Source organism: Mchenga conophoros, linkage group LG4, assembly GCF_057382185.1.
Source record: "Mchenga conophoros isolate Kocher_MC1m ecotype Shallow Benthic linkage group LG4, M_conophoros_male_GT1.1, whole genome shotgun sequence".
Lineage (NCBI taxonomy): Eukaryota > Metazoa > Chordata > Actinopteri > Cichliformes > Cichlidae > Mchenga > Mchenga conophoros.
This window is the reverse complement of record NC_140529.1, coordinates 1,485,885-1,511,351: the sequence shown is the minus strand read 5'-3', so window position 1 is coordinate 1,511,351 and position 25,467 is coordinate 1,485,885. Positions and strand designations below refer to the sequence as shown.

At 41.5% G+C, this 25,467-nt stretch overlaps 1 protein-coding gene across 6 annotated transcripts in view; it reads left to right on the top strand.

The window, feature by feature from the left end:
- Positions 1-25,184, top strand: part of LOC146575232 (NLR family CARD domain-containing protein 3-like) — a 45,756-nt gene extending 20,572 nt beyond the window's left edge. For 3 of the 6 annotated variants that reach the window (XM_085269844.1, XM_085269840.1, XM_085269841.1), the window contains 9 exons: positions 13,104-13,203; positions 13,366-13,567; positions 13,742-15,542; positions 16,063-16,236; positions 16,466-16,639; positions 16,833-17,006; positions 20,480-20,653; positions 23,803-23,849; positions 24,004-25,184. In XM_085269844.1, the coding sequence (XP_085125970.1) occupies positions 13,201-13,203; positions 13,366-13,567; positions 13,742-15,542; positions 16,063-16,236; positions 16,466-16,639; positions 16,833-17,006; positions 20,480-20,653; positions 23,803-23,849; positions 24,004-24,536 (3,282 nt within the window). In that variant the 5' untranslated portion in view covers positions 13,104-13,200 and the 3' untranslated portion in view covers positions 24,537-25,184. Of the gene's footprint in view, positions 1-13,103; positions 13,204-13,365; positions 13,568-13,741; positions 15,547-16,062; positions 16,237-16,465; positions 16,640-16,832; positions 17,007-20,479; positions 20,654-23,802; positions 23,850-24,003 lie in introns of those variants that run through there. The other 3 variants (XM_085269842.1, XM_085269843.1, XM_085269846.1) reach the window with 3 other exon arrangements.
- The last annotated feature ends 283 nt before the right edge of the window (positions 25,185-25,467 follow it).

The window sequence follows — 25,467 nt, the reverse complement described above, 5'->3', positions numbered from 1 at the left end:
TTGTTTCACACCTTTATTTAGATGTCCCAGTCCTGTTGTCTCGGGATACATCACGCTGCCTTATCTGGGGTTAGCTGTTTTCTGGGGATGCGGGTTGAGTGGGTGAGCTCTTCAAGGAGGGGGAGTGTGCTCCCCCTGATGAGGTCTTCTAGGTAAGCTAGGTTAACCTTCTTGTGTGAGCTTTTCAAGTGCACTTTAAGGTTAGTGGGACTTTTAGTTTTATAAATGTCCCTCATGACCCCCTGATGACCCAGTATTTCATTTTTGCACATTGTAGTACACATTTTAGTTTTTGCTTGTAGCTCGCATACTCTACTTGCCACTCCTCTAAGTCCAGATGTTTCTTAGAGAGGGCAACAGTACCTTTAAAATTATATCACATGTGTGGGGGTGTGGCCTTGCCAATTGTTTTGCCCACCTTTTCAAAATGGCTGGCGTGCCCACAAGCATATTTCATGGAAAAAGAAAGGTAAGCTTGATATTTACATTTAAAATGTTTTGTTAAACTCAGATTTTTATTTTATTCTTTTTTGCAAGTACCCCTCCTCGGTGGCGAGAAACTGTTGGTGTGGTCAAGTGGGTGCTCTAGAAACAAACGCTCAGGACAGAACAGTTATCAGTCATGTACTTCCTACAAATTTTGCATATGTTTTATTCCATATTGGTCCTCTGAGTGTAATGGTACATTTTAATTTGAATTTATCCAAACTAAACACAATATTTTCTTTATTTACTTTGCTCTTGTTCTTTTGCAGTACCACATCCTATCAAATGTCCCTGTCGATTATATTCTACATTTAATAACTTACTATTTCAAGTGAGAACCTAAATCATGTGGACCAATGTTTATTCTTGCATATCTCTATTCTGAATGTGGCCAGTCATTCATAGGTATTGTTCAATTTTGGCGATTTTCCTCTATAAAATTTAATTGACTTTTTACAGTGGCCTGCTGTGGTTAATAATAACATATTCCAGTCATGAGTGATATCAATAGTTATCTCCACTGTAGCATTTGGCATTCCCAATAATATAACATGATACCTTAATCAAAACACAGCTAATATAGCACAGTTTTCTTAATGCAAACATCAGTAACTCAAAATCAGCAACCACAGTGTTAAGTCTGCAGTTCATACTTATGTGAAGCTAGAGTCTCCTCCTCCAGTCTCTCTTATCCTCCTGCTCCTGAAAAAACAAAACAAAACAAAGCGAAGCATCCACCCTTCTCTTGTCGGCTGGGTGAATTGTTTATTGGCATTTACTAATCCTAAAGTGGGTGCAGTCATTGTCTCAGTATCAAGTCAGTCAAAGCTTTTAGTCGTCAGTCCATCACAGTCCATTCACATGCATACCTCCATACACATTCATACCAGATGTTGCTGATAATGGAGTCTCACGCGCAACCTATTCGAGCATCCATCACCAGCAAGATGACGTCATCATTTTAAAGGAAAACAATTCCTTGTTGTTTTTTTTTTTTTTTTTTTTTTTTTTTTTGGGCCGGATTGACTCGGTGCAATCCTTTTAGACTCAGAACTTCTCAGTGTTCCCTATAAGTGAATTTCTCCCAAGCCAGTTACAATCATGGAGAAGCACACTTTGCAACTGTTTACAGTAATAATATTTTATAGCGCTTTAAATTTCAATCTTTCAGGCCTTGTTTAAAGAGCTGATTGTTAAATCATGAACTCACAAAATATCAACATATCACCACCGGTGGATCACACCTCTCAGATGTTTTTTCTCCAGTGCACTGTAACAAAAACGAAAACAGACATAACCAACAAAATACTACTAAAATAACACAAACTAGGGCCCGTTGCAGACATGTCCAAGCATAAAACTATCCCTCTCTCGCTTACGAGAAAGAACACAAGCCAAAGCTCACTGATAAAATCAAGCTAGCGCTAAACAAAACCAAACAATCAACCAGAAATTCACAGGAACATTTTGCTTCCTGCCGGGACAATATTGTGTGGGAATGAGAACCTCAGGTGCCGTAACACCTTTTGTTCCTCCTTGAATTAAAACTCAATCACAGAAAATGCCGTACTCCGACCTAAACTTACACTATTAATTCATCAATTTCACTCTGTGCCACTGTTCCTCATCAGGGCTGTGTGAAGCACAGCAAAGAACTCAGTCAAGGCCTTGAGCCATAAACAGACATCACGCACAGACATTGTTTTCATAACCAAACTTTTTAGACCTTATTCCTAAACTCTACATAAATACCCTCTGGGTGACATATAACACATTCTAAGTAATCAATGGCTCCTCATAAAAATTATGCATTGGGATGTTTGTGTGCAGCATTTGGCATATCAGCATAAGCAAAGCATTCTTCATTGCATCAGCGTGTATGTGTGTGTGCGTGTGGATCACTCTTTATTGCACAAGCGTGTGCATGTGTATGTGTGTGCATCACTTCTCAGTGAATCAACATTCCCGTGTGTGTGTGTGTGTGTGTGTGTGTGTGTGTGTGTGTGTGTGTCATTTCTCACTCACTCAACGAGTGCACGTGTTCATGTGTGTATTTCACTTCATTCTGAATCTGTGTGTTTGGAGACGTGTGTGTGTGTGTGTGTTTCTCTTCATTCTGAGTCAGTGCATGTAGATGTGTGTGTTTGTGTGGGTGTTTGTGTTCATCACTTTCCTGTTCTGGTGTTCTGGGTAAACCACGGCCTGAAGCATGCCCTGGGGTCCTGCCCCCCTCCTTTTTCAGTTTGTTTGCGACCATTGCTGCTGCTGCTGCTGCTCAAAATTCAGTCCGTCCTGGTTCTGACCCCAATTGGGGCAGTCCTTTCTCCAGTGTCGATGTTCACCGCAGGTGAAACCTGCATCTTCTTCTGTGTTTTTGTCCATTCTGAGGTGCCTTCTGTCCTCAGTTACTCCTCTTGTCTCGGTCACGCCCTTTTTCGCCACCCGATCATCCGTGTTGGTCCATCACTGTCCTGCACAGTGTGAATGCAAAGTTATCAAGGTCAGCATTCTTTCGCTCGGCCTTACTTTTCATTCGGGCTTGGTGGGCGTCTCGTCACAGCTCTGTCAGCTGACGCAGTCTGGGAATTTTCCCCCGTGTAGTGAAACGGGCCTTAGGTTTAGTGCTCTCCGTCTCGGCTGCATGAGATCACATTCCTGCAGGTCTGTTGACATTCTCAGGTCGTTGTTGTGGGTCCAGCTGTTGCAGCATTTGGTCAGTGTCACATATGGGGGAGAGCAGGAGTCCAGTCAGCCTCGGCTTTCAGGGCCGGCAAAGCAGCCTGTAATTAAATATGTATAGAAAAAACAAAAACAAACAAAAAAACAAAAACAAACGAACAGGAAAATGATGTTGTGTTGGCTGTGTTATTCAGAGGGGAGACAATGGGGCCAGGCCCTGTGTCAGCCTTCTCTCCCCCTTTTTTTGTTTTTTGTCTCCCGATATAATCAACTCCTAACCCACCAAGTTGACAGGACAACACAGGTACATATTAAAATTCTTAAGATCATGTTTAAAAGCCCAAAAAAGGAACTTTCTTTCATTCAGTAATCACTTTTATTAATCAATCAGCAGAAAACATGTCACAATTTGACTCTTTTAACCACTAAATTTGTTGCGTCTTGCCTGGTTGGTTAGACCAGTGTTCCTTTTTTTTTTTTTTAGTTAAATTGTTGTCCTGCAACCCAGAGGGTTTCTTTGTCAGTAATGTATAGACTTCATCATTTAAGTATGTTAATTTTTCTTTAACCTTGCTGGAAAATCTTCACGTGTTCATGAGTGTAAGCTGTTTCTTCATTGCGTGTATGTGCATTTGTATAAAAGCAGGTTAATTTTATCTTTTCTCAAACTAGGCGTTACCTTAAAAGGAGCCTTTCTCTCAGATTTCTCTGCTTGTGTGTGTTTTTGTTTCACCTTTTTGTTGTGATGCTCCGGACGCCTTCCCAACCTCCACAAGTCCGTTGGCCCCAATTTTATGTGTTAAAACTTCTCTTAATTTCTCCTCTAATTCTCTCCTCGCTGCTGTCTTTTTCACAGCTGCTGATTCGTGCTGGGTGTGGTTCCCATTACCTATAATTTTGCTTCGGCCGCTGTGCTTGTGGGGGCAGTTGGTCCAGGTCCGCAGCTTCCTGTATTAACACACTAAGAGATTTATTTTAATTTCATTTTCATCACTTTTAAACCGATAAGCAGGCAACACGCCTACCTTGACAGCGTAAACTGTACGCCAGTCTCCCAACACATTCCTCTCTCTACTCCTCTATAATTCTCCACTGCACACCTCTTACTATCTCTCCTTTTTATTTTTATTACACCACAGAGTAATACACCCAATTATGCCCGTCTATCTCTATGTGGCTCCAAATTCCCTCTTTATTTTAATTTCACACTCGTCAGGGGACAGGCACACAACAATTTCAACCACTGAAACGAGGAATTCAACCTTTTTATATTTCTTTACTAATCTAGACTCAACGTTTGTTCGCAAAATGTGTCTTGTTCTAGTCCGGAAATAAATGTGAACCCGTGATTACACGGCCGTTCCAGTGTTATTTCTGTGGCTATGCGGGGGCCCTCACCTCCCCAAGTCACCACCTCGGCACCTGGACAACGCCGGTCCTGGCCACGCGTCCACGGACAGGAGGGTCGCCACTCCTAGGGCAAAGTTCCACAGGTACACTAGGCATCAACCTTTGATCCTAAAATGTGTATTTGCTCTAATGTCCTCCTAATCAAACACATTAACCGTCACTGTCACTGTGTTCACGCTTCACACTCCACACAAAAACACACTCAGAGCGCGCCTCACTCACACTCTCACTCAGTGCGCGCTTTACCCACAAGACAGCACCCAGAGCGCGCCTCGCAGCTTCACACACACTCTCTCACCCAGAGCGCGCTTTCACACTCACACACACAACACTTTTCCTCAGCGGGAATTTTACACAGAAACCTCTGAGCTCAACTATTAGATCTTCTGAAAGCACACTGCACCATAGACCAAAATACCCTTTTCTCTGCGCTTATGACCGCCACCACGGGGCAAAGTCGCATCATAAACGTGATGCTTGCATCCCCGAAGTTATACCAGACATCATAAACCAGGTTTTGCTCTATGTACTTCTTGGCAAGTAAAATTTTACTTTGTTTTATGACCGCAGCCCTTAAAAAAAAAAACTCGACTGACGCCACAAACCACCGTCAAACCTCTGTTCAATGTACTAAAATTAGCACCAACCACTACTGCACTTCACGGCCGCATCACCGGAACACGGCCGTATCATAAACCAAACCTACGGACGTGTTTCGCTCTCACGTTGCCAGTGTTTAACCGCACCGTGAAGCCAGCATCTGCTTTTCCTTAAATCAACTTCTATTTCATAGCCGGCAAGAGCCAGGACGTAACCGACACCATAAACAAACTTCAAACCTCGACTTCAATGTACTGAACTAATGGCCGCGTCTTCAGAATAAATTCTAATGTATTATTGCTACAGAAGCCAGTATTAGACAAAATTAAATGTGGAAGGTAAAGTGGCTGCATCTAGTCCAACGTAGTATGTTATTAGTATCTCGGTAGAAGCAGATTACTGCAATCTAGACCAACGTAGTATGTTATTAGTATCTCGGTAGAAGCAGTTTATTTAACACACTGGAATTCAGCCTCAACTTATGTTGTTAGTATCTTGCGCCAAAAACCAGACACCGACAAATTTACTGTGAAAATACATGTGACTCAGCGAACAGATTAATTTGGAAAGCCCAATATGCACATTTGGTATTTATAATACAACAGGCTGTGCTTACCTTTTTATTTTTGGACCGGTCCTCTGTTCACCTCGCCTCACGATCTCACCAAAGGTCAAATCTACACCTCCTCAGCACACCAAAGATCCGGGTCACACGGCACCAAGTTGTTGAAAACACGCAGTTCTTTGAATCTTTGGGCTGAAGGAAGGACAATACTCGGTGTATCAATGCTCAATCAACAATCATTTATTTCCATACAATTCAACAGTCAGAGCATTACAACGTCCGGACGGGAGAGATGCTACCAGAGGGTCAGGCACATGTCTCAAAATGGTGACGGGTTGCTCAGCTTTTTATAGTCTCTAGTGGCCCCCAGCTAGTCGTAAAAGCCAAAACATCACATTTTTTCTCTGTTACAGCGCCTAAGTTATGACCTCGGCAGTTGTTTCTCTGCTTTCTGTAAGGTGGGGGTGTGGAATGTGGTCTATCTATCTCCCCTGTCTTTAGACACAGAGTCTCCTGCTTACAACCTTCTCTTCATGATTCAACAATTAAGCATGTCAAGAAAACAGTGTAACACATTCCCAGCAGATCAAGGATACAGAGTGATGCACATTTATCTAATGAACTAATATGTGAATATGTTCTGTTAACTCAAAAATATAATGAGAACTAAACTACATACAGCTCACACACTCTATATTAAAGGGTATAATGTGATCTACAGCAGTATTCTAATTCAACTACTTTGATTACATATATAAGGTAACACATAATAACAGAATAATTTAATAATTTAATAATTCCCCCTGTCACCTCCCTTCGGATTTATGATCGTCATGCGTTGCTAGCGATCAAATCTGCAATGGATAGCTTTCAGAGTCAACGAAATGAGGCTGTTTTCCTACCGCCGTTAGAGTGCAACGCAGCACCCGGTTTACCTCCACTCTTGCCGGTTAGCTCATTTTTGCTTTAGAGGCCTTGTTGGAGAAAGCAGAGTAAGCGAGCTGGCCTTCATGTCCTACTCCGTCGTCTTCGGAAAGAGATGGACCTTCGGGGACTCTATTCCTGGGTTGCTACCGGTGAGATTCGCCTGAGACTTGTCGGAACTTGATTAATCCCCACAACCCACTATGTTTACCACCCAGGCTGCCATCTGAAAGCATGGAAAGCCAAGCCTGATCGCGGCAGGAACCCTGTTTTGCTGCGCGGCTTACCGCATAGCGCGGACTCTGTCTACCCTTGTCCCAGTGAGTCGCAGCCTTAAATGGATGTTAATTAATGCCTGCTCAATCGCCAATAAGTCTTATATTTTAAGAATGAAGTCTCACATCTGTGAGCTTTGTCCTGCTGACTGTTCATTTATCTGTGCACCTCGGCTATCTGGACGAGGAGGTGGAACAGCTGTAATTTTTAAAAAGACATTTTTATGCCAGATGGTTTCTTCAAGCTGCTACAACTCTTTTGAGATGCTTAAATAATAAAAATAAAATAAATAAAATAAAAATAAAAATTGGAAGAGAAAAGCCCATATACGGCACTTTAATTTATCGTCCACCTGGGTCTGCTGCGTCTTTTTTGTCAGACCTACAAGAATTTTTAACTTCCACTATTAAAATGGGCATGGTTATCATTGTTGGAGATTTCAACATTCATGTGGATGACTCAACAAACAGTAACACTAAGGAGTTCCTGAGCATTATGGACTCTTTCAACTTTGTTCAGCATGTAGCAGGGGCTACTCATACGGCTGGGCACACTCTGGTCTTCACCTATGGTGTTTTCCTTGACCACTTGAATTTAAATGAAGTTGTCTCTTTTACTGTATCTGTTAATTCAGAGTACCATCCTCAAGGTTCTATTAGGCGCAGGTGCTTTATTGACGACTCTATAATTTCTGAGTTTTCCTCTTTTTAATTTTAAAAGTTCTTCTAACGAGGTTGAGCTTTTAACTAATTCTTTTAATGAACACTGTCTTGCCATTCTAAATCAGGTTACTCCTTTTAAAACCAGTTATTGCTCTGTTAGTTCCCGCAAACCACGGTTAAATAATCAGACTCGTGGTCTTCGACGCTCCTATCGATAAGCAGAGCGTCTGTGGAAGTCCACTGGTCTGATTGTCCATCGTGAGGACTTTAAAGAACTACTTTACCTATATAATGAGTCAGTCAAAGAGGCCAGATCCTCTTACTTCAATAATATTATAAATCGTCATAAAAATAATTCCAGAGTTCTATTTGATACCATCAACAGTATTGTTTCTCCTCCAACCCAGCATGCTCTGTTGCTTTCTGATGAAGATTGTAATACTTTCCTTAATTACTTCTGTGTTACACATTTCGATGTTTTTTTCCTCGCTACCTAGCCTGACCTGTCTCCACAATGTGATGTTTGTGTATTGTATGTATGGTCGGCAAGGTCTGTCATCTCGGTTGTGGGCAAAAGACCTGCAAGTGACAAATAAAGGCTATCTCATCTCATCATCTCACCATGATCATAGCTCCTCCTGAGCTACATTCTAAAATTAGTCAGGTTCTTGCCTCTTTCTGTCCATCTGTCAAGTCAAATATTTGAAATCTTGGCAATACAAAACGCAGCAGCCAGACTACTAACTTGTTCTACCAAATGTGTTCACATTACTCCCATCTTATATTCTTTACATTGGCTCCCAATAGAGTTTAGAATTCGCTTTAAAATTCTTGTTTTAACATACAGAGCACTAAATGGCCAGGCTCCAGATTATTTATCCAAGCTTCTTATAAAATACACTGCTGCTCGTCATCTCCGCTCACAGACTCAGAGTCTGTTGTAATACTGTTGTACGTACGTAACATAAAAATAAAGCCCTGTACACGACTGAAGACAAAAGGGGACAGAGCCTTGTAGTCTGTGGCACCAAGGCTGTGGAACAGTTTACCACTACAATTACGTTTGCTTGACTCTGTGGATTCTTTTTCAAAGCAGTTAAAAACTTTTCTGTTCAAACAAGCCTTTTGTTGATCTACATATTTTATATTTTTTACATTATTTACATTTGATCTTTTACATTGTGTATAATGTCTATTGATTGTATTGTTTATTTTAATATTTGTGCACAGCGCTTTGTGACTGTCTGTGAAAAGTGCTTAATAAATAAATTTTACTTACTTACTTACTTACTTACTTACACTGATACACCACAACTTTATCCTTTCAACAGCTACTGAAAGTTAGGGGACCTAGCTTGTAAGAGTCTTATGGGATATTCACATAGAGATCCTCCAGCTTCAAACTGTATTACCCTTTTAGGACCTGAAGCTCAGTACAGCGCCACTCTGACAGCCAAACCCATATGTTCTCTGATTGGATTGTTAAATATGTGATTGACATGACATTGACCAATCGGATGAAAGGAAGAAAAATTTGGTCAAAATTCGTACTGGAAAGTTGAAACGTCCGCGAATCGCTACCTTATCGTGGTGGAGGGGTTTGTGTGTCCCTGGGATCCCAGAGGCTATGTTGTCCAGGGGCTTTTGCCCCCTGGTAGGGTCTCCCATGGCAAATTGGTCCTGGGTGAGGAACCAGATAAAGAGCGATTCAGAAGACCCTTATGAAGAAAACATCGAGGGAACAGTTTACCCTGCCCGGGGTAGGGTTACTGGGACCCCACCCTGGAGCCAGGCCCAGGGAGGGTGCCCAAGGGCGAGCGTGTGGTGGCCCTGCCGGGCACAGCCTGAAAAGGGGACATGGGCCCATCCTCCCGCAGGCCCACCACCCGCAGGAGGTACCATAGGGGTCGGGTGCATTGTGTGCCGGGCAGCGGCCAGGAGCGGAGGCCCTGGCAGACTGATCCCCGGCTACCAAGACTGGCAATCGGCATTATAAAGTTGATAAGTTGAAACTCACACACAGCCAGGGAAGTTGAGCTGAGAGTTTACGTAGTTTTTTGCTTTGTATCCGTAACTAGACCTTAACAAAAAAAATGTGTAACTTGTATAATGTTTTTTACACGCACAATTTCTCATCTATGCAAAAACATAACACTTTCAGATATTTTGGTTTACATGGTCAAAAAACTCAAAACTACGCAATCTGATTTACAAAATATTTATGACCACATTTTGAGCCCATACAATTCATACCCTAGAATAAATGATTATCATGTAAGCTCAACAAGAGTGCCATTCATTACAATGATTAGTTTTTCTGGTCAAACAATATTCATGCATTTTGAAACATACATTTTGAATGAATGTATGTTTCATGATAGTGATGCTAAGATTTGATCACAGAGAAAACTGAAAAGAAAGAGATATTGCCTTTCAATTCGATTCAATTTTATTTATATAGCGCCAAATCACAACAAAAGTTGCCTCAAGGTGCTTTATATTGTACAGTAGATACAGAGAAAACCCCAACAGTCATATGACCTCCTATGAGCAAGCACTTTGGCAACAGTGGGAAGGAAAAACTCCCTTTTAACAGGAAGAAACCTCTGGCAAAACCAGGCTCAGGGATGGGCGGTCATCTGCGAGTTTTTTGGACTTCCTGATAATAATGAATTACAGTCGTCCAGCCTGGAAGTAATAAATGCATGAACTAGTTTTTCAGCGTCACTCTGAGACAGGATATTTCTAACTTTAGAGATGTTGCGCAAATGGAAGAAAGCAGTCTTACATATTTGTTTAATATGTGCGTTGAAGGACATGTCCTGGTCAAAAATGACTCCAAGGTTCCTCACAGTGTTACTGGAGGCCAAGGTAATGCCATCCAAAGTAAGAATCTGGTTAGATACCATATTTCTAAGATTTTCAGGGCCGAGTACAATAACCTCAGTTTTATCTGAATTAAGAAGCAGAAAGTTAGCGGCCATCCAGGTCTTTATGTCTTTAAGACATTCCTGCAGTTTAACTCATTGGTGTGTGTTATCTGGCTTCATGGACAGATAGAGCTGGGTGTCATCGGCATAGCAGTGAAAATTTATGCTATGTCTTCTAATGATGCTGCCTAAGGGAAGCATGTATAATGTAAACAGAATTGGTCCTAGCACTGAACCCTGTGGAACTCCATAATTAACCTCAGTGTGTGAAGAGGACTCTCCATTTACATGAACAAACTGGAGTCTATTAGATAGATATGATACAAACCACTGCAGTGCAGTACCTGTAATACCTACAGCATGTTCTAATCGCTCTAATAGGATATTATGGTCGACAGTATCGAACGCTGCACTGAGGTCTAGCAGGACAAGCACAGAGATGAGTCCACTGTCAGAGGCCATAAGAAGATCATTTGTAACCTTCACTAAAGCTGTTTCTGTGCTGTGATGAGCTCTGAAACCTGACTGAAGCTCTTCAAATAAGCCATTCCTCTGCAGATGATCTGTTAGCTGTTTGACAACTACTCTTTCAAGGATGTTTGATATGAAAGGAAGGTTGGAGATTGGCCTATAATTAGCTAAGACTGCTGGGTCTAGAGATGCTTTTTGAGTAAAGGCTTAAGTACAGCCAGCTTGAAGGCCTGTGGTACATAGCTGATTATTAGAGATAGGTTGATCATATTTAAGATTGATTGATTGATTGATTGGTAATTTATTTCAACATGTTAAAAATATACAATATACAAGTACATTTACATACTATACAAATTACATACAAAAAAACCCGTTCTGATTAATTTAATTTACATGTTGAAAGGATTGAAGATTGAAGAATTAATTAATGGCAGGACTTCTTTGAGCAGTTTTGTAGGAATGGGGTCTAAAAGCAGTGTTGGGAAGGTTAGGGTTAGGGTTAGGGTTACTTTTAAAATGTATTCCACTACAGATTACAGAATACATGCCCCAAAATGTATTTTGTAATGTATTTCATTACGTTACTCAATGAGAGTAAAGTATTCTGAATACTTTGAATTACTTAATATATTATCATGCTTTTTACAACCACATGAATGTACTATTGCTTTGATATTTATTACTATTACTGAAGGTCCGCGGCTCCGAACCGTAGTAAAGGGACCTCTGGCTAATACGTCGGGTTCGTGTCGGGCTCATAGCCGAAAACTAGCTTTACTTTGTTGTCTGGGTCAACTTTGCTTTCAAGAGACAGAGAGAGGCGTTGAAAGGCTGCTCCAACGGAACTTATTGTTTCGGAGGAAAACACGAACACAGGGTACAGTCGAGTCTTAATAGCTTACTTACAGCTGGGCTCGTCAGGCACTCTTCTTGGCTGCAGTGGTTATTATTATATTTACATGCTTCCATCTCCCGTTTCTGCTCGATGACAACTCGTACTTTTCCACTCTCCTTTTTCTCTCTCCTCGTGCAGACACATAAAGGGTATGACAGTCCATTCTCCCTGCAGCACGGACTACACTGCCCATAAGGCTACATTCTTTAGGGCTGTGCCTGTAACACTCTGCCTATTGCCTTCATATTAAATCATTTTAAAAAATATTTCTTCATGTCATTATGAGACGTGAGATTGAGACACGGGTATTAGGGTTTCTTAATGCGTGTTTTCTTTGGGTTTCCACCGGCGTGGAATTACCAAAAATAGAGGGTATAGCCAAACATATTGTGGTGAGCTCAGACAAGGATGAGACAGAGGTGTCGTTTGGTCTTGCTTCCCCGAGTTTCCAGGGAGCACAGCCATTTATTTTCCAACAGAAACACACCGCCGCTAACCCAACTGCTCGGCATAGCTTAGCACAACAACAACAACAACAAAAAGGCGCTCTCTCACCCAGGAAATACACAGTCGCAGACAGAGCGCGTCGCCTTGTAACCATGGCAACCGTAACACTGCCGCCTGGAACAACAGAACATAGCAGTCAAACAAAACCAGACCTGACCTGCCACAATATGAAACAGGAAAAGACCACCGTGTAATCCATTTATTTCAGCAAAGTAACAGTATTCTAAATTCCACCTTTTTAAACGGTAACTGTAACGGAATACAGTTACTCATATTTTGTATTTTAAATACGTAACGGCGGTAGATGTATTCCGTTACTCCCCAACACTGTCTAAAAGACATGTTGATGGTTTGGAGGAAGTAATTATGGAAGTTAACTCAGAAAGATCAATTGGAGAAAAAGAGTCTAACTTAACGTCAATGGTACTAAAAGTAGCTGTAGATAATATTACATCTGTGGGATGATTATTGGTAATTTTTTATATAATGATAAAAATTTTATTTGTGGAGAAGTTCACGAAGTCATTACTAGTTAACGTTAAAGGGATGGTTTGCTCAATAGAGCCTTTGTGCTGTGATGTTTGGGGAAAATTTTTTTTACTGAACTTATGAATTTATGTTGCTGGAAAAAAATGCTAATTTGTCACAAAATATATTTTCAGACGTTCACTAAATATGCTCATTTTTTTTTACAGAAAAGTCAGCGGGATCAGATTGGATGACCAGGAGAGCTCAGAGGTTCCCAGTGGTCAGTCTGCCCAGCAGCATCAAACACACCTCGACTCCGTATTTATGGTCTGTACATGTACAACAGCTACTTTTACATCTATTCTGTTCAAAGACATCTCCATGCTGCTCTTTGTAGACCAGTGGATCGTCAGTGTGTCCAACATGGATCTGATGTTTGGCTCCTTGATTTCAGTCTGATTGGCTCATTCATAAAGTATTCCGTTCCAGCTGCTGGAGGACAACATCATCACTTTTGTGAAGAACGAGCTGAAGAAGATCCAGAAGACTCTGAGTCCAGATTACCCAGAATGCTTAGAGAGTCAGAGGGAGGATGATGAGCAGAGGAGCAGCAGAGAGGCATTTGTGAAGATCACACTTGACTTCATGAGGAGAATGAAGCAGGAGGAGCTGGCTGACTGTCTGCAGAGCAGTAAGAAGATTTTGCTAAAGATGAGCTGCTGGCTGAATAAAATGTTTATATAAGAAATAAATGTTGCTTTCAAGAGATGGGACAACATGGTTATAGTCATTTCTCAGTGGGGCAGAAACTGTCATGAAAACATGAAGTGATTGTTAATGTTGTGTTTTTGCGATTGTTCTTTAGAACATCCAGCTGGAGATTGTTACTGCAAACATAAATCTGTCTTGAAAAAGAAGTTCCAGTGTGTTTTTGAGGGGATCACTAAAGCAGGAAACCCAACCCTTCTGAATCAAATGTACACAGAGCTCTACATCACAGAGAGAGGGACTTCAGAGGTCACTGATGAACATGAGGTCAGACAGATTGAAACAGCATCCAGAAAACCAGACAGACGAGAAACAACAATCAGACAAGAAGAGATCTTTAAAGTCTCACCTGGAAGAGATGAACCAATCAGAACAGTGCTGACAAAGGGAGTGGCTGGCATTGGGAAAACTGTCTTAACACAGAAATATACCCTGGACTGGGCTGAAGACAAAGCCAACCAGGACATCCAGTTCATATTTCCATTCACTTTCAGAGAGCTGAATGTGCTGAAAGAGGAAAAGTTCAGCTTGGTGGAACTTGTTCATCACTTCTTTACTGAAACCAAAGAAGCAGGAATCTGCACCTTTGAAGACTTCCAGGTTGTGTTCATCTTTGATGGTCTGGATGAATGTCGACTTCCTCTGGACTTCCACAAAACTACAATCCTAACTGACCCTAGAAAGTCCACCTCAGTGGATGTGCTGCTGATAAACCTCATCAGGGGGAAACTGCTTCCCTCTGCTCGCCTCTGGATAACCACACGACCTGCAGCAGCCAATCAGATCCCTCCTGACTGTGTTTCCATGGTGACAGAGGTCAGAGGATTCACTGACCCACAGAAGGAGAAGTACTTCAGGAAGAGATTCAGAGATGAGGAGCAGGCCAGCAGGATCATCTCCCACATCAAGACATCACGAAGCCTCCACATCATGTGCCACATCCCAGTCTTCTGCTGGATCACTGCTACAGTTCTGGAGGATGTGCTGAAAACCAGAGAGGGAGGAGAGCTGCCCAAGACCCTGACTGAGATGTACATCCACTTCCTGGTGGTTCAGGCCAAAGTGAAGAAGGTCAAGTATGATGGAGGAGCTGAGACAGCTCAACATTGGAGTCCAGAGAGCAGGAAGATGATTGAGTCTCTGGGAAAACTGGCTTTTGATCAGCTGCACAAAGGAAACCTGATCTTCTATGAATCAGACCTGACAGAATGTGGCATCGATATCAGAGCAGCCTCAGTGTACTCAGGAGTGTTCACACAGATCTTTAAAGAGGAGAGAGGACTGTACCAGGACAAGGTGTTCTGCTTCATCCATCTGAGTGTTCAGGAGTTTCTGGCTGCTCTTCATGTCCATCTGACCTTCATCAACTCTGGACTCAATCTGCTGGAAGTGAAACAACCAACCGTCTGGTTGTTGAAATTATTTAACACACCAAAACTACAATCTCTCCACCAAAGTGCTGTGAAAATGGCCTTACAGAGTCCAAATGGACACCTGGACTTGTTCCTCCGCTTCCTCCTGGGTCTTTCACTGGAGACCAATCAGACTCTCCTACGAGGTCTGCTGACACAGACAGGAATTAGCTCACAGACCTATCAGAAAACTGTTCACTATATCAAGGAGAGGCTCAGTGTGAATCTGTCTGCAGAGAAAAGCATCAATCTGTTCCACTGTCTAAATGAACTGAATGATCGTTCTCTAGTGGAGGAGATCCAACAGTCCTTGAGATCAGGAAGTCTCTCCACAGATAAACTGTCTCCTGCTCAGTGGTCAGCTCTGGTCTTCATCTTACTGTCATCAGAAGAAGATCTGGATGAGTTTGACCTGAAGAAATACTCTTCTTCAGAGGAGGCCCTTCTGAGGCTGCTGCCAGTGGTCAAAGCCTCCAACAAAGCTCTGTAAGGAAATATGTGGTGATCCCTTTAGTTTTTAAATATTGTTTTGAATAGAAGAATAGGCTACCACAGATTTAAAAATATTTTAAAATTTTTAAAATCTGGTTATAGAAAGAGATTTCATTAAAGTTTTGGTTTGTGTCTCACCTTCAGTGCAATCCCTCTCTCTCTCTCTATTGTTTTTCTTTTTAACACAAATCTCTGATACAACTGTCCTGATTGTATCCAGTATGGATGGAAAAACGTGGACTTCATAAATGAAATTGCCTCTAAGGTCCTGTTTCTTGTCAGTAACCATATCTAACTGTAAGGCTGCCATCACCAGCCTGTGTATATATTGCATTAGGTTTCCTGGTGATCTAAACTTTATGCAGGTGTGAGTTTGAATGGTTGTCTGTGTCTCTGTGAACTAAGGGGAAGAGACTGGTTAAAGAATTTACAGTAAGTTAGATTTAAGAAAGAGACCAACAGCACTTTACTAACTGTAGCACACTTTGTTTGTTTTTTGTTTTGTTTTTTTTAGGCTGAGCAGCTGTAACCTGTCAGAGAGCGGCTGTAAAGATTTGTTGTCAGTCGTCAGCTCCCAGTCCTGTAATCTGAGAGAGCTGGACCTGAGTACCAACAGCCTGAATGATTCAGCAGTAAAGTTTCTGTCTGCTTCAGTGAAGAGTCCACACGCCAAACTGAATGTTCTGAGGTCAGATCAATTTGTATTCTGTATTTGGTTTGTTTGTTTTTATCAACTGACAAAATTAAACAACTTTTATTCATTGTTCTTTCTTAGCATTTTTAGTCATTTCTGTGTTAAAGTGGAGTTTTACTAACCTGATCAGAAGAAGACAATAAGGATTCTTTAAAATACAGGATTAGTTATTGCACGCTGATTACACTTTAACAACAGTCTTTGTTCATGTTTTTATTTTCAGACTCAATGTCTGTCAACTCTCAGAGGAAAACTGTGAAGCTCTGTCCTTAGTTCTCAGCTCTCAGTCCTCTAGTATGAGAGAGCTGGACCTGAGTATAAAAAACCTACAGGTTTCAGGATTGAAGATTCTGTTTACTGGACTACAAAGTTTAAACTGTGAACTCAATACTTTGAGGTCAGATCAAAAGATAATTTGTTTTTTCAGAATTAACCAATTAAATGCATTTTATCCAAGTTCATCCATAAAATGTTGTTGATTAGTATCTTAAGTTTTCCCTTAAGAAAAATTATCAAGACGGGATTTAATATTACACAATCTATTAACACACCTTACAGTATTGTTTCATTGATTGTCTTTTATTTCTCAGACTGAGTGGCTGTAACCTCTCAGATAGAAGCTTTGAAGTTCTGTCCTCAGTTCTCAGCTCCCAGTCCTCTAGTCTGAGAGAGTTGGACCTGAGTAACTCTGACCTGCTGGATTCAGGAGTGAAGCTTCTGTCTACTGGACTAAAGCGTTCACAGTGTATAGTGGAAACTCTCAGGTTAGGATTCAAACTTTTCCACAGGTTATCATTTAAAATATTAATTATATTACTGCATTAACAGGTTATCTTTTTGAAGTGAACTTTAATTTACATCTGAGTGGATTATGTCTGTGAAGGTTCTCAGTCATCCAGGTCATCGTAGTCCAAGGAGCTTGAAAAGAAAAGTGTCTGGACTTCTTTAGGTTGCTTAAAGACGTTTCACCTCTCATCCGAGAAGCTTCTTCAGTTCCAGGGTAAAATAGTGGAGAGTCCCAGATTTAAACCTCGTGGAAGTATCCCCACAAGGAGGGACAAAGGACCCCCTGATGATCCTCTACCTAATCACATGAGCAAAGGTGTGAAAATGGGTGTGGGTCACAATCAGCCAAGGTTTCGGATGAGCTCATTGTGAAACCTAGCCCCACCCTATCATGTGATTTGCTGAGGTCAGATCGCCCAGGGTGTGATTGGGCGTTAAGGCGTCTGGGAAGGGATCACAGAACTGGATTATAGATGGCAGACAGTTGTTGTCGTAACCCACCACCTCTGTTCAAAGATGGTTGCTCACAGTGGACATATCCACTGTGAGCAACCCGTTTTCACACATTGGCTCTCGTGATTAGGTAGAGGATCATTAGGGGGTCTATTGTCCCTCTTGGGGGGACACTCCCACAGGGTTTAAATCTGGGACTCTCCTCCATTGGACCCTAGAACTGAAGAAGCTTCTCGGATGAGAGGTGAAACGTCTTCGAGCAACTTAAAGAAGTCAAGACGATTACAGCACCTCAGTCAGAAAATGTGGACACAACATCATCAAAGACCGCACCCACTCACAGCACATACTGTTCACACTCCTAGAGGAATGTGAAAGCAAGGACAACCAGATGAAAAAACAATTTCCATCCAAAGGCCATCAGGGTAGTGAATCACTGACTCATTGCTGAACTGTGAAGATCTTAGACCTTTAAATTTGCGATTTTGAACATTTATATACAATATAATACAACTTCATACAATAAAAAAAAATTTAATATCACATATCCTGAATATCTACTAATGGGACAGTGTTGCCTAACTACTTGCACTGCAAATGCTACATAAGTTTGTTTATTATTTTCTATGCTCAGAGTTAAGTTTATTCTGTATATTAGTTAGTTGAATATCTAGTCGTGAAGGGAACTTGATTAGTAAGAATTTTATTGCTCTGCATAACCACTTGTGTTTTGCGGTGTATATAACAATAAAATTCTTAAATCCTGAATCTTAACATATGTGTAGGTTCAAGTTTTAGAGCTCTAAAGTGCAGCTATCATGTTAGGAACATGTTAGGAATTGACAGTAACACTGAGCACGCAGTTCAAATCTTTATTTTTTACCACTCGCTGCATTCTTGATATTCATGAATTCAGCAGGTTAATGACTGTCTGCAGCATTAATCTCATATTTCCATCTAATGTGTTGAATTTGACTGTTTTATTTGATGTTCTTTATGATCTCTAGCACCAGTTCATCTGTAGGCCATGCTCAGTCCATCCATTTAGTGAAATGAGTGAATGATGTTTAAAGGTTTCAGGTTTCAGAGCTCATCACAGCACAGAAACAGCTTTAGTGAAGGTTACAAATGATCTTCTTATGGCCTCTGACAGTGGACTCATCTCTGTGCTTCTCCTGCTAGACCTTAGTGCAGCATTCGATACTGTTGACCATAATATCCTATTAGAGCGATTAGAACATGCTGTAGGTATTACAGGTACTGCACTGCAGTGGTTTGTGTCATATCTATCTAATAGACTCCAATTTGTGCATGTAAATGGAGAGTCCTCTTCACACACTGAGGTTAATTATGGAGTTCCACAGGGTTCAGTGCTAGGACCAATTCTGTTTACATTATACATGCTTCCCTTAGGCAGCATCATTAGAAGACATAGCATAAATTTTCACTGCTATGCCGATGACACCCAGCTCTATCTGTCCATGAAGCCAGATAACACACACCAATGAGTTAAACTGCAGGAATGTCTTAAAGACATAAAGACCTGGATGGCCGCTAACTTTCTGCTTCTTAATTCAGATAAAACTGAGGTTATTGTACTCGGCCCTGAAAATCTTAGAAATATGGTATCTAAGCAGATTCTTACTCTGGATGGCATTACCTTGGCCTCCAGTAACGCTGCGAGGAACCTTGGAGTCATTTTTGACCAGGACATGTCCTTCAATGCACATATTAAACAAATATGTAAGACTGCTTTCTTCCATTTGCGCAACATCTCTAAAATTAGAAATATCCTGTCTCAGAGTGACGCTAAAAAACTAGTTCATGCATTTATTACTTCCAGGCTGGACGACTGTAATTCATTATTATCAGGATGTCCAAAAAACTCCCTGAAAAGCCTTCAGCTAATCCAAAATGCTGCAGCAAGAGTCCTGACAGGGACTAGAAAGAGAGCATATTTCTCCTGTTTTGTATTCCCTTCATTGGCTTCCTGTTAAATCCAGAATTGAATTCAAAATCCTGCTCCTCACACACAAGGTCTTAAATAATCAGGCCCCATCTTATCTTAATGACCTTGTAGTACCATATCACCCTATTAGAGCACTTCGCTCTCGCTCTGCAGGCCTTCTTGTTGTTCCTAGAGTATTTAAAAGTAGAATGGGAGGCAGAGCCTTCAGTTTTCAGGCCCCTCTTCTGTGGAACCAGCTTCCAGTTTGGATTCGGGAGACAGACACTATCTCTACTTTCAAGATTAGGCTTAAAACTTTCCTTTTTGCTAAAGCATATAGTTAGGGCTGGACCAGGTGATCCTGAATCCTCCCTTGCTTATGCTGCAATAGACGTAGGCTGCCGGGGGATTCCCATGATGCATTGAGTTTTTCCTTTCCAGTCACCTTTCTCACTCAATATCTATTAATAGACCTCTCTGCATTGAATCATATCTGTTATTAACCTCTGTCTCTCTTCCACAGCATGTCTTTTATCCTGTCTTCCTTCTCTCACCCCAACCGGTCGCAGCAGATGGCCGCCCCTCCCTGAGCCTGGTTCTGCTGGAGGTTTCTTCCTGTTAAAAGGGAGTTTTTCCTTCCCACTGTCACCAAAGTGCTTGCTCATAGGGGGTCATATAATTGTTGGGTTTTTCTCTGTATCTATGAAGCGCCTTGAGGTGACTTTTGTTGTGATTTGGCGCTATATAAATAAAATTGAATTGAATTGAATTGAAAGGTCTCCTTGTTATGTGAGCGTGCACAGATCATGAAGCAGAAAGCCTGAGTTAACAGATAAATGATCTGTTAACCCAGGCTTGGGGCTTTCTCTCTAATATTGTTGGCTGTTACCATACATTGTTAAACAACATGAGATGACTTTAGTTGTGTGTACAGTATTGTCAGTTGTAAAGTTAGATTAAACTGAATTGATGTAAATGGATAGGTGTTATTGTATATGACAAAGAGAAAATGATTGTTGACAGATGGATTGTTGTTTTGTGTGTCTGCAGTCTGTCAGGCTGTCTGATCACAGAGGAAGGCTGTACTTCTCTGGCCTCAGCTCTGAGCTCCAACCCCTCCCATCTGAGAGAGCTGGACCTAAGCTACAATCATCCAGGAGACTCAGGATTGAAGCTGCTGTCGGCTGGACTGAAGGAACCAGGCTGGAGACTGGACACTCTCAGGTATGGAGAGAGTGTCTGATAGAGGAGGAAAAGCTGGAAACATTTCCTGTGTCCTTCACTCACTTCTTGTTTGTTCATAACACATGAACTGATCAATAAGAGATATTCCTGTAGGAGATGTCCAGGGAGCACTTCTCCGGGAACAACTTGTAGATATCTCAGTACATTTAGTATTCATCTTTCTATAGAAAGGGTATTAAAATAAGCACTGAATAAAAATAAACAGTGAAAACTGTCAGCTTAGCTTAATCAAAATCAAAATAAAGAAAAAATCATTATTTTACAATCAGAGCTGTGGAAGAAGCTGACAAATAGAGGGAGATGCTTCTCTGCGCTTAAACCATACCATACCATAATTTATTTATATAGCACATGGCTGACCAAAGTGCTGTAAGATAAGATAAGATAAGATAAGATAGAACTTTATTAATCCCTCGGGTGGGTTCCTCTGGGAAATTCGACTTCCAAAAAAAGCACAGCAACGACCGAAGTTACAGTTACAGAACTGTTATATATATATATATATATATATATATATATATATATATATATATATATATATATATATATATATATATATATATATACACACACACACACACACACACACACACATATATAAATACAGAGACAAATATAAATAAAATATACAAAGGGGATAAATAGAATAAATAGGAATAAAAAATAAAAATACAAGTGAATTGCACATTTCAAGTATTGAGTCTATTGCACTGTTGACTATTTACAAAAAGTATTGCACAAGGTATTGTACAGTGAGGTGCAGAGGCACTACAGCTTAGTTGTTCCCCCCTCCTTTGTCCTCCTGTTTCCCCTCCCTCTCCCCTCCAGAGAGGAGTTAAACAGTCTGATGGCGTGTGGGACAAAGGAGTTTTTAAGTCTGTTAGTTCTTGTCTTGGGGAGAAGCAACCTGTCACTGAACAGACTCTTCTGGTTGTTTATGGCCGTGTGCAGAGGATGCCCAGCATTGTCCATAATGTCCATCAGTTTCTTTAATGTCCTTTTCTCTGCCACTGTCACCAGAGTGTCCAGCTTCATGCCGACCACAGAGCTAGCCCTCCTGATCAGTTTCTCCAGCCTGGATGAGTCCCTCTTTGCTGTGCTGCTCCCCCAGCACACCACAGCATAGAAAAGTACTCCAGCAACCACTGACTGGTAAAACATCCTCAGGAGCTTCCTGCAGATGTTAAAAGACCTCAGCCTCCTGAGGAAGTACAGTCAGCTTTGGGCTTTTTTATACAGGTGCTCTGTGTTGCATGACCAGTCCAGTTTATTGTCCACCCACAGCCCGAGGTACTTGTACTTGTTGACCACCTCCACCTCCTCCCCCTCTATCTGAACTGGCAGTGGACCTTCTCTGGACCTCCCGAAGTCCACAACCAGTTCCTTAGTCTTTGAGGTGTTGAGTTGCAGGTGGTTTGTGTGACTCCATGCGACAAAGTTCCTCACCAGACTTCTGTACTCCTCTTTCTGATCATCCCAGATACACCCCATGATGGCTGTGTCGTCTGCAAACTTCTGAATATGGCATAATTCAGAGTTGTAGCAGAAGTCAGAGGTGTACAGGGTGAAGAGAAGAGGGGACAGCACAGTTCCCTGTGGTGCTCCTGTGCTGCTGACCACTGTGTCAGACGTGATGTCCTTCAGCCTGACGTACTGTGGTCTGTCGGTGAGGTAGTCGGAGATCCAAGCCACCAGGCAGGGGTACAGCAGAAATATAATAAATACAATAAGAATAATAAATACAATAAATAAATAACAATAAAATAACAGTGTCAGTGACCCACTAAATCAAAGGCCAGGCAATAAAGTTGAGTTTTTAATCTGGATTTAAAAACCACCACTGATGTAGACTGCCTAATGTGAAGAGGAGGATCGTTCCAAAGATTCGGGGTCCACAATAGAGAAAGCTTGGTCTCCTCTAAGGTTTAGCCATGAGAGCAACAGCTTCTAAGCCATAGGTGTCAAACTCTGGCCCGCGGGCCAAGTTTGGCCCGCAGCCTAATTACATTTGGCCCGCGAAGCCATACCTAATTACTATTAGAGCTGGCCTACTGGTATTTTACAGCTAATATATATATTGTTTAGTATTAAGCTTTGCTTGTTCCATATTCAGTTTTTCAGCATCAGAGTCCATAAGAAGAGATTCATTCTTATATCTAGAGGAATATATTTCAATAAATATTAACGTTAGCCCGCGACTTTGTTCCAGTTTTGAATTTTGGCCCACTGTGTATTTGAGTTTGACACCCCTGTTCTAAGCTGACCGGAGTGAGCGAGGTGGGATATAGGGCGTCAGCAGATCGCACAAATATACAGGTGCCAGACAATTTACGGATTTAAAAAACAGGAAAAGAATTTTAAAATAGATCCTAAATTCAATTGGAAGCCAGTGTAAGGAGGCCAGAAGTGGAGTATTAAGCTCAAATTTTCTTTACCAGTTTACCACTTTTACCAATTTTCTTTTAAAAACCGTGCCGCAACAGTTGCAGGTGTGACCGAGTGCCCTGGCCAACCCCCATTAAAAGGAGTTGCAGTAATCCAAGCGTAAGGTTATCAAAGCATTGTTGACAGTTTCGAAGTCACGCCTGTAAAGAAAAGACTCAACCTTCGACAGATGTCTGAGGTGATAGAATGAAGATATCACCACCCCGTGGCCATCAAATCATAGAGCAGTGTAAATTGGGACTGAATAAATCCATGATTTAACATCAGACAATCAAGCAGGAGTCCAATCGAATAAAATGACAGTAAACAGCATCCTCGACATGCAAGTTACAGAAAGAGAATCCATATGATATCACCAAGTCCAATGTGTGACCTTGTTCTTGAGTGGTGCCCTTAACAGACTGAACAAGATTAAAAGAGTTCACTAAGTCCATGAAGTCCTTACCAGGGGCTTCTCTGGGCAAACGACGTGAATATTAAAATCACAAAGTAAAAGGAGATGGTCATACCGTGATGCACAGTCAGCAAGAAAGTCCAAAAAAAAAAAAAAAAACTCAGATAAAAAAATCCTGATATGTTATATATCACTGAGTTACAGAAGAATCAGAAAGAAAGGAGGCAGTTATGACTGTTGGCTTGGATACAATGATCAGTCCTGGTGTCTAAACTGCTCCTCCTTTCAGGGTGGAGCCTGCTGGAGTCCGATGGTTGAGACCAGGTCTGAGGAAGTGTAAGTGTGCTTTTAACGTGATTCATGAAAACAAAGCAGCACACATTCAACCATCTTCATCATTCTGATGTCAGGAGCCATCATCAAAGTGTCAATCAATGAACAGATGATGGATCAATAACTGCAGCTGGATTGTGTTTGCTCTCTCCATCAGATTCCTGTCAACTCACAATCGACACAAACACAGTGAACACAAAGCTCCAACTGTCTGACAACAACAGGAATGTGACATGTGTGGAGGAGGTTCAGTCATATCCTGATCATCCAGACAGATTTGATAGTTGGGAACAGCTACTGTGTAGAAATGGTCTGACTGGTCGCTGTTACTGGGAGGTCGAGTGGAGAGGAAGGGTTGATATATCAGTGAGTTACAGAACAATCAGAAGGAAAGGAGGCAGTTATGACTGTGTGTTTGGATACAATAATCAGTCCTGGTGTCTAAACTGCTCTGGGGATGGTCCACAATTTGCCAGGCATAATAGTATGAAAGGACGCATCTCCTCCATCTCCTCCTCCTCTGTCTCTAACAGAGCAGCAGTGTATGTGGACTGTCCTGCTGGCACTCTGTCCTTCTACAGAGTCTCCTCTGACGCTCTGATCCACCTCCACACCTTCAACACCACATTCACTCAAACTCTTTATCCTGGGTTTTGGTTCTATCCTGGTTCCTCAGTGACTCTGTGCTGAGTGGAGTGTAAAGAGTGTCCTCCTGTTAGAGAAACACTCTGACTGTTGAACAGATAGTTCAGTCTGTACATGTCTGTCTCTTTCACTCACAAACACGTTTTCAGATTCATGGATTCAATCAGTTGATGTTTGAAACTGTTCTAAATGATTCCTTGTAAACTTCTTCCTCTTCAGTCCTTTAAAGATGGAAGCTCCCATTATTCCAGGATCCACATGTTGTTTTTCTGAAAATATTGGCTCAATAGTTTTGAATGCAGTTCTAAGCAGAATCTGATTGTATTGAGGGAATGCATGTAGCTTATCTAATAAACAGCAAAGGCTTCAATCCTCATTTGAAAGTAGTCTTGTGTTTTTCCCATGTTGATCAAGAACATGGTGCAGGATGTTGGTAAGAGCTTGGTTCTCAATCTCTTAGAAACATGTAAATATGTGTGTATAGCACTGCATATGTTGGGTATCACTTTAGTTTGTATGAAACTATTAGAAGCTGATTCATTGTCTCTGTGAAGGTTCTCAGTCATCCAGGTCATCGTAGTCTAGGATGCGTGGAAAGAAAAGAGTCTGGACTATTTAAGTTGCTTGAAGGCGTTTCACCTCTCATCCGAGAAGCTTCTTCAGTTCGAGGTTAAATGGTGGAGAGTCCCAGATTTAAACCCTGTGGGAGTGTCCCCCCCAAGAGGGACAATAGACATTAATCACACTAATCACATGAGCCAAGGTGTGAAAACAGGTTGCTCACAGTGGATATGTCCACTGTGAGCCACCATCTTTGAACAGAGGTGGTGGGTTACGACAACAACTGTCTGCCATCTATAATCCAGTTCTGTGATCCCTTCCTAGATGCCTTAACGCCCACTCACACCCTGGGCGATCTGACCTCAGCAAATCACATGATAGGGTGGGGCCAGGTTTCACAATGAGCTCACCCGAA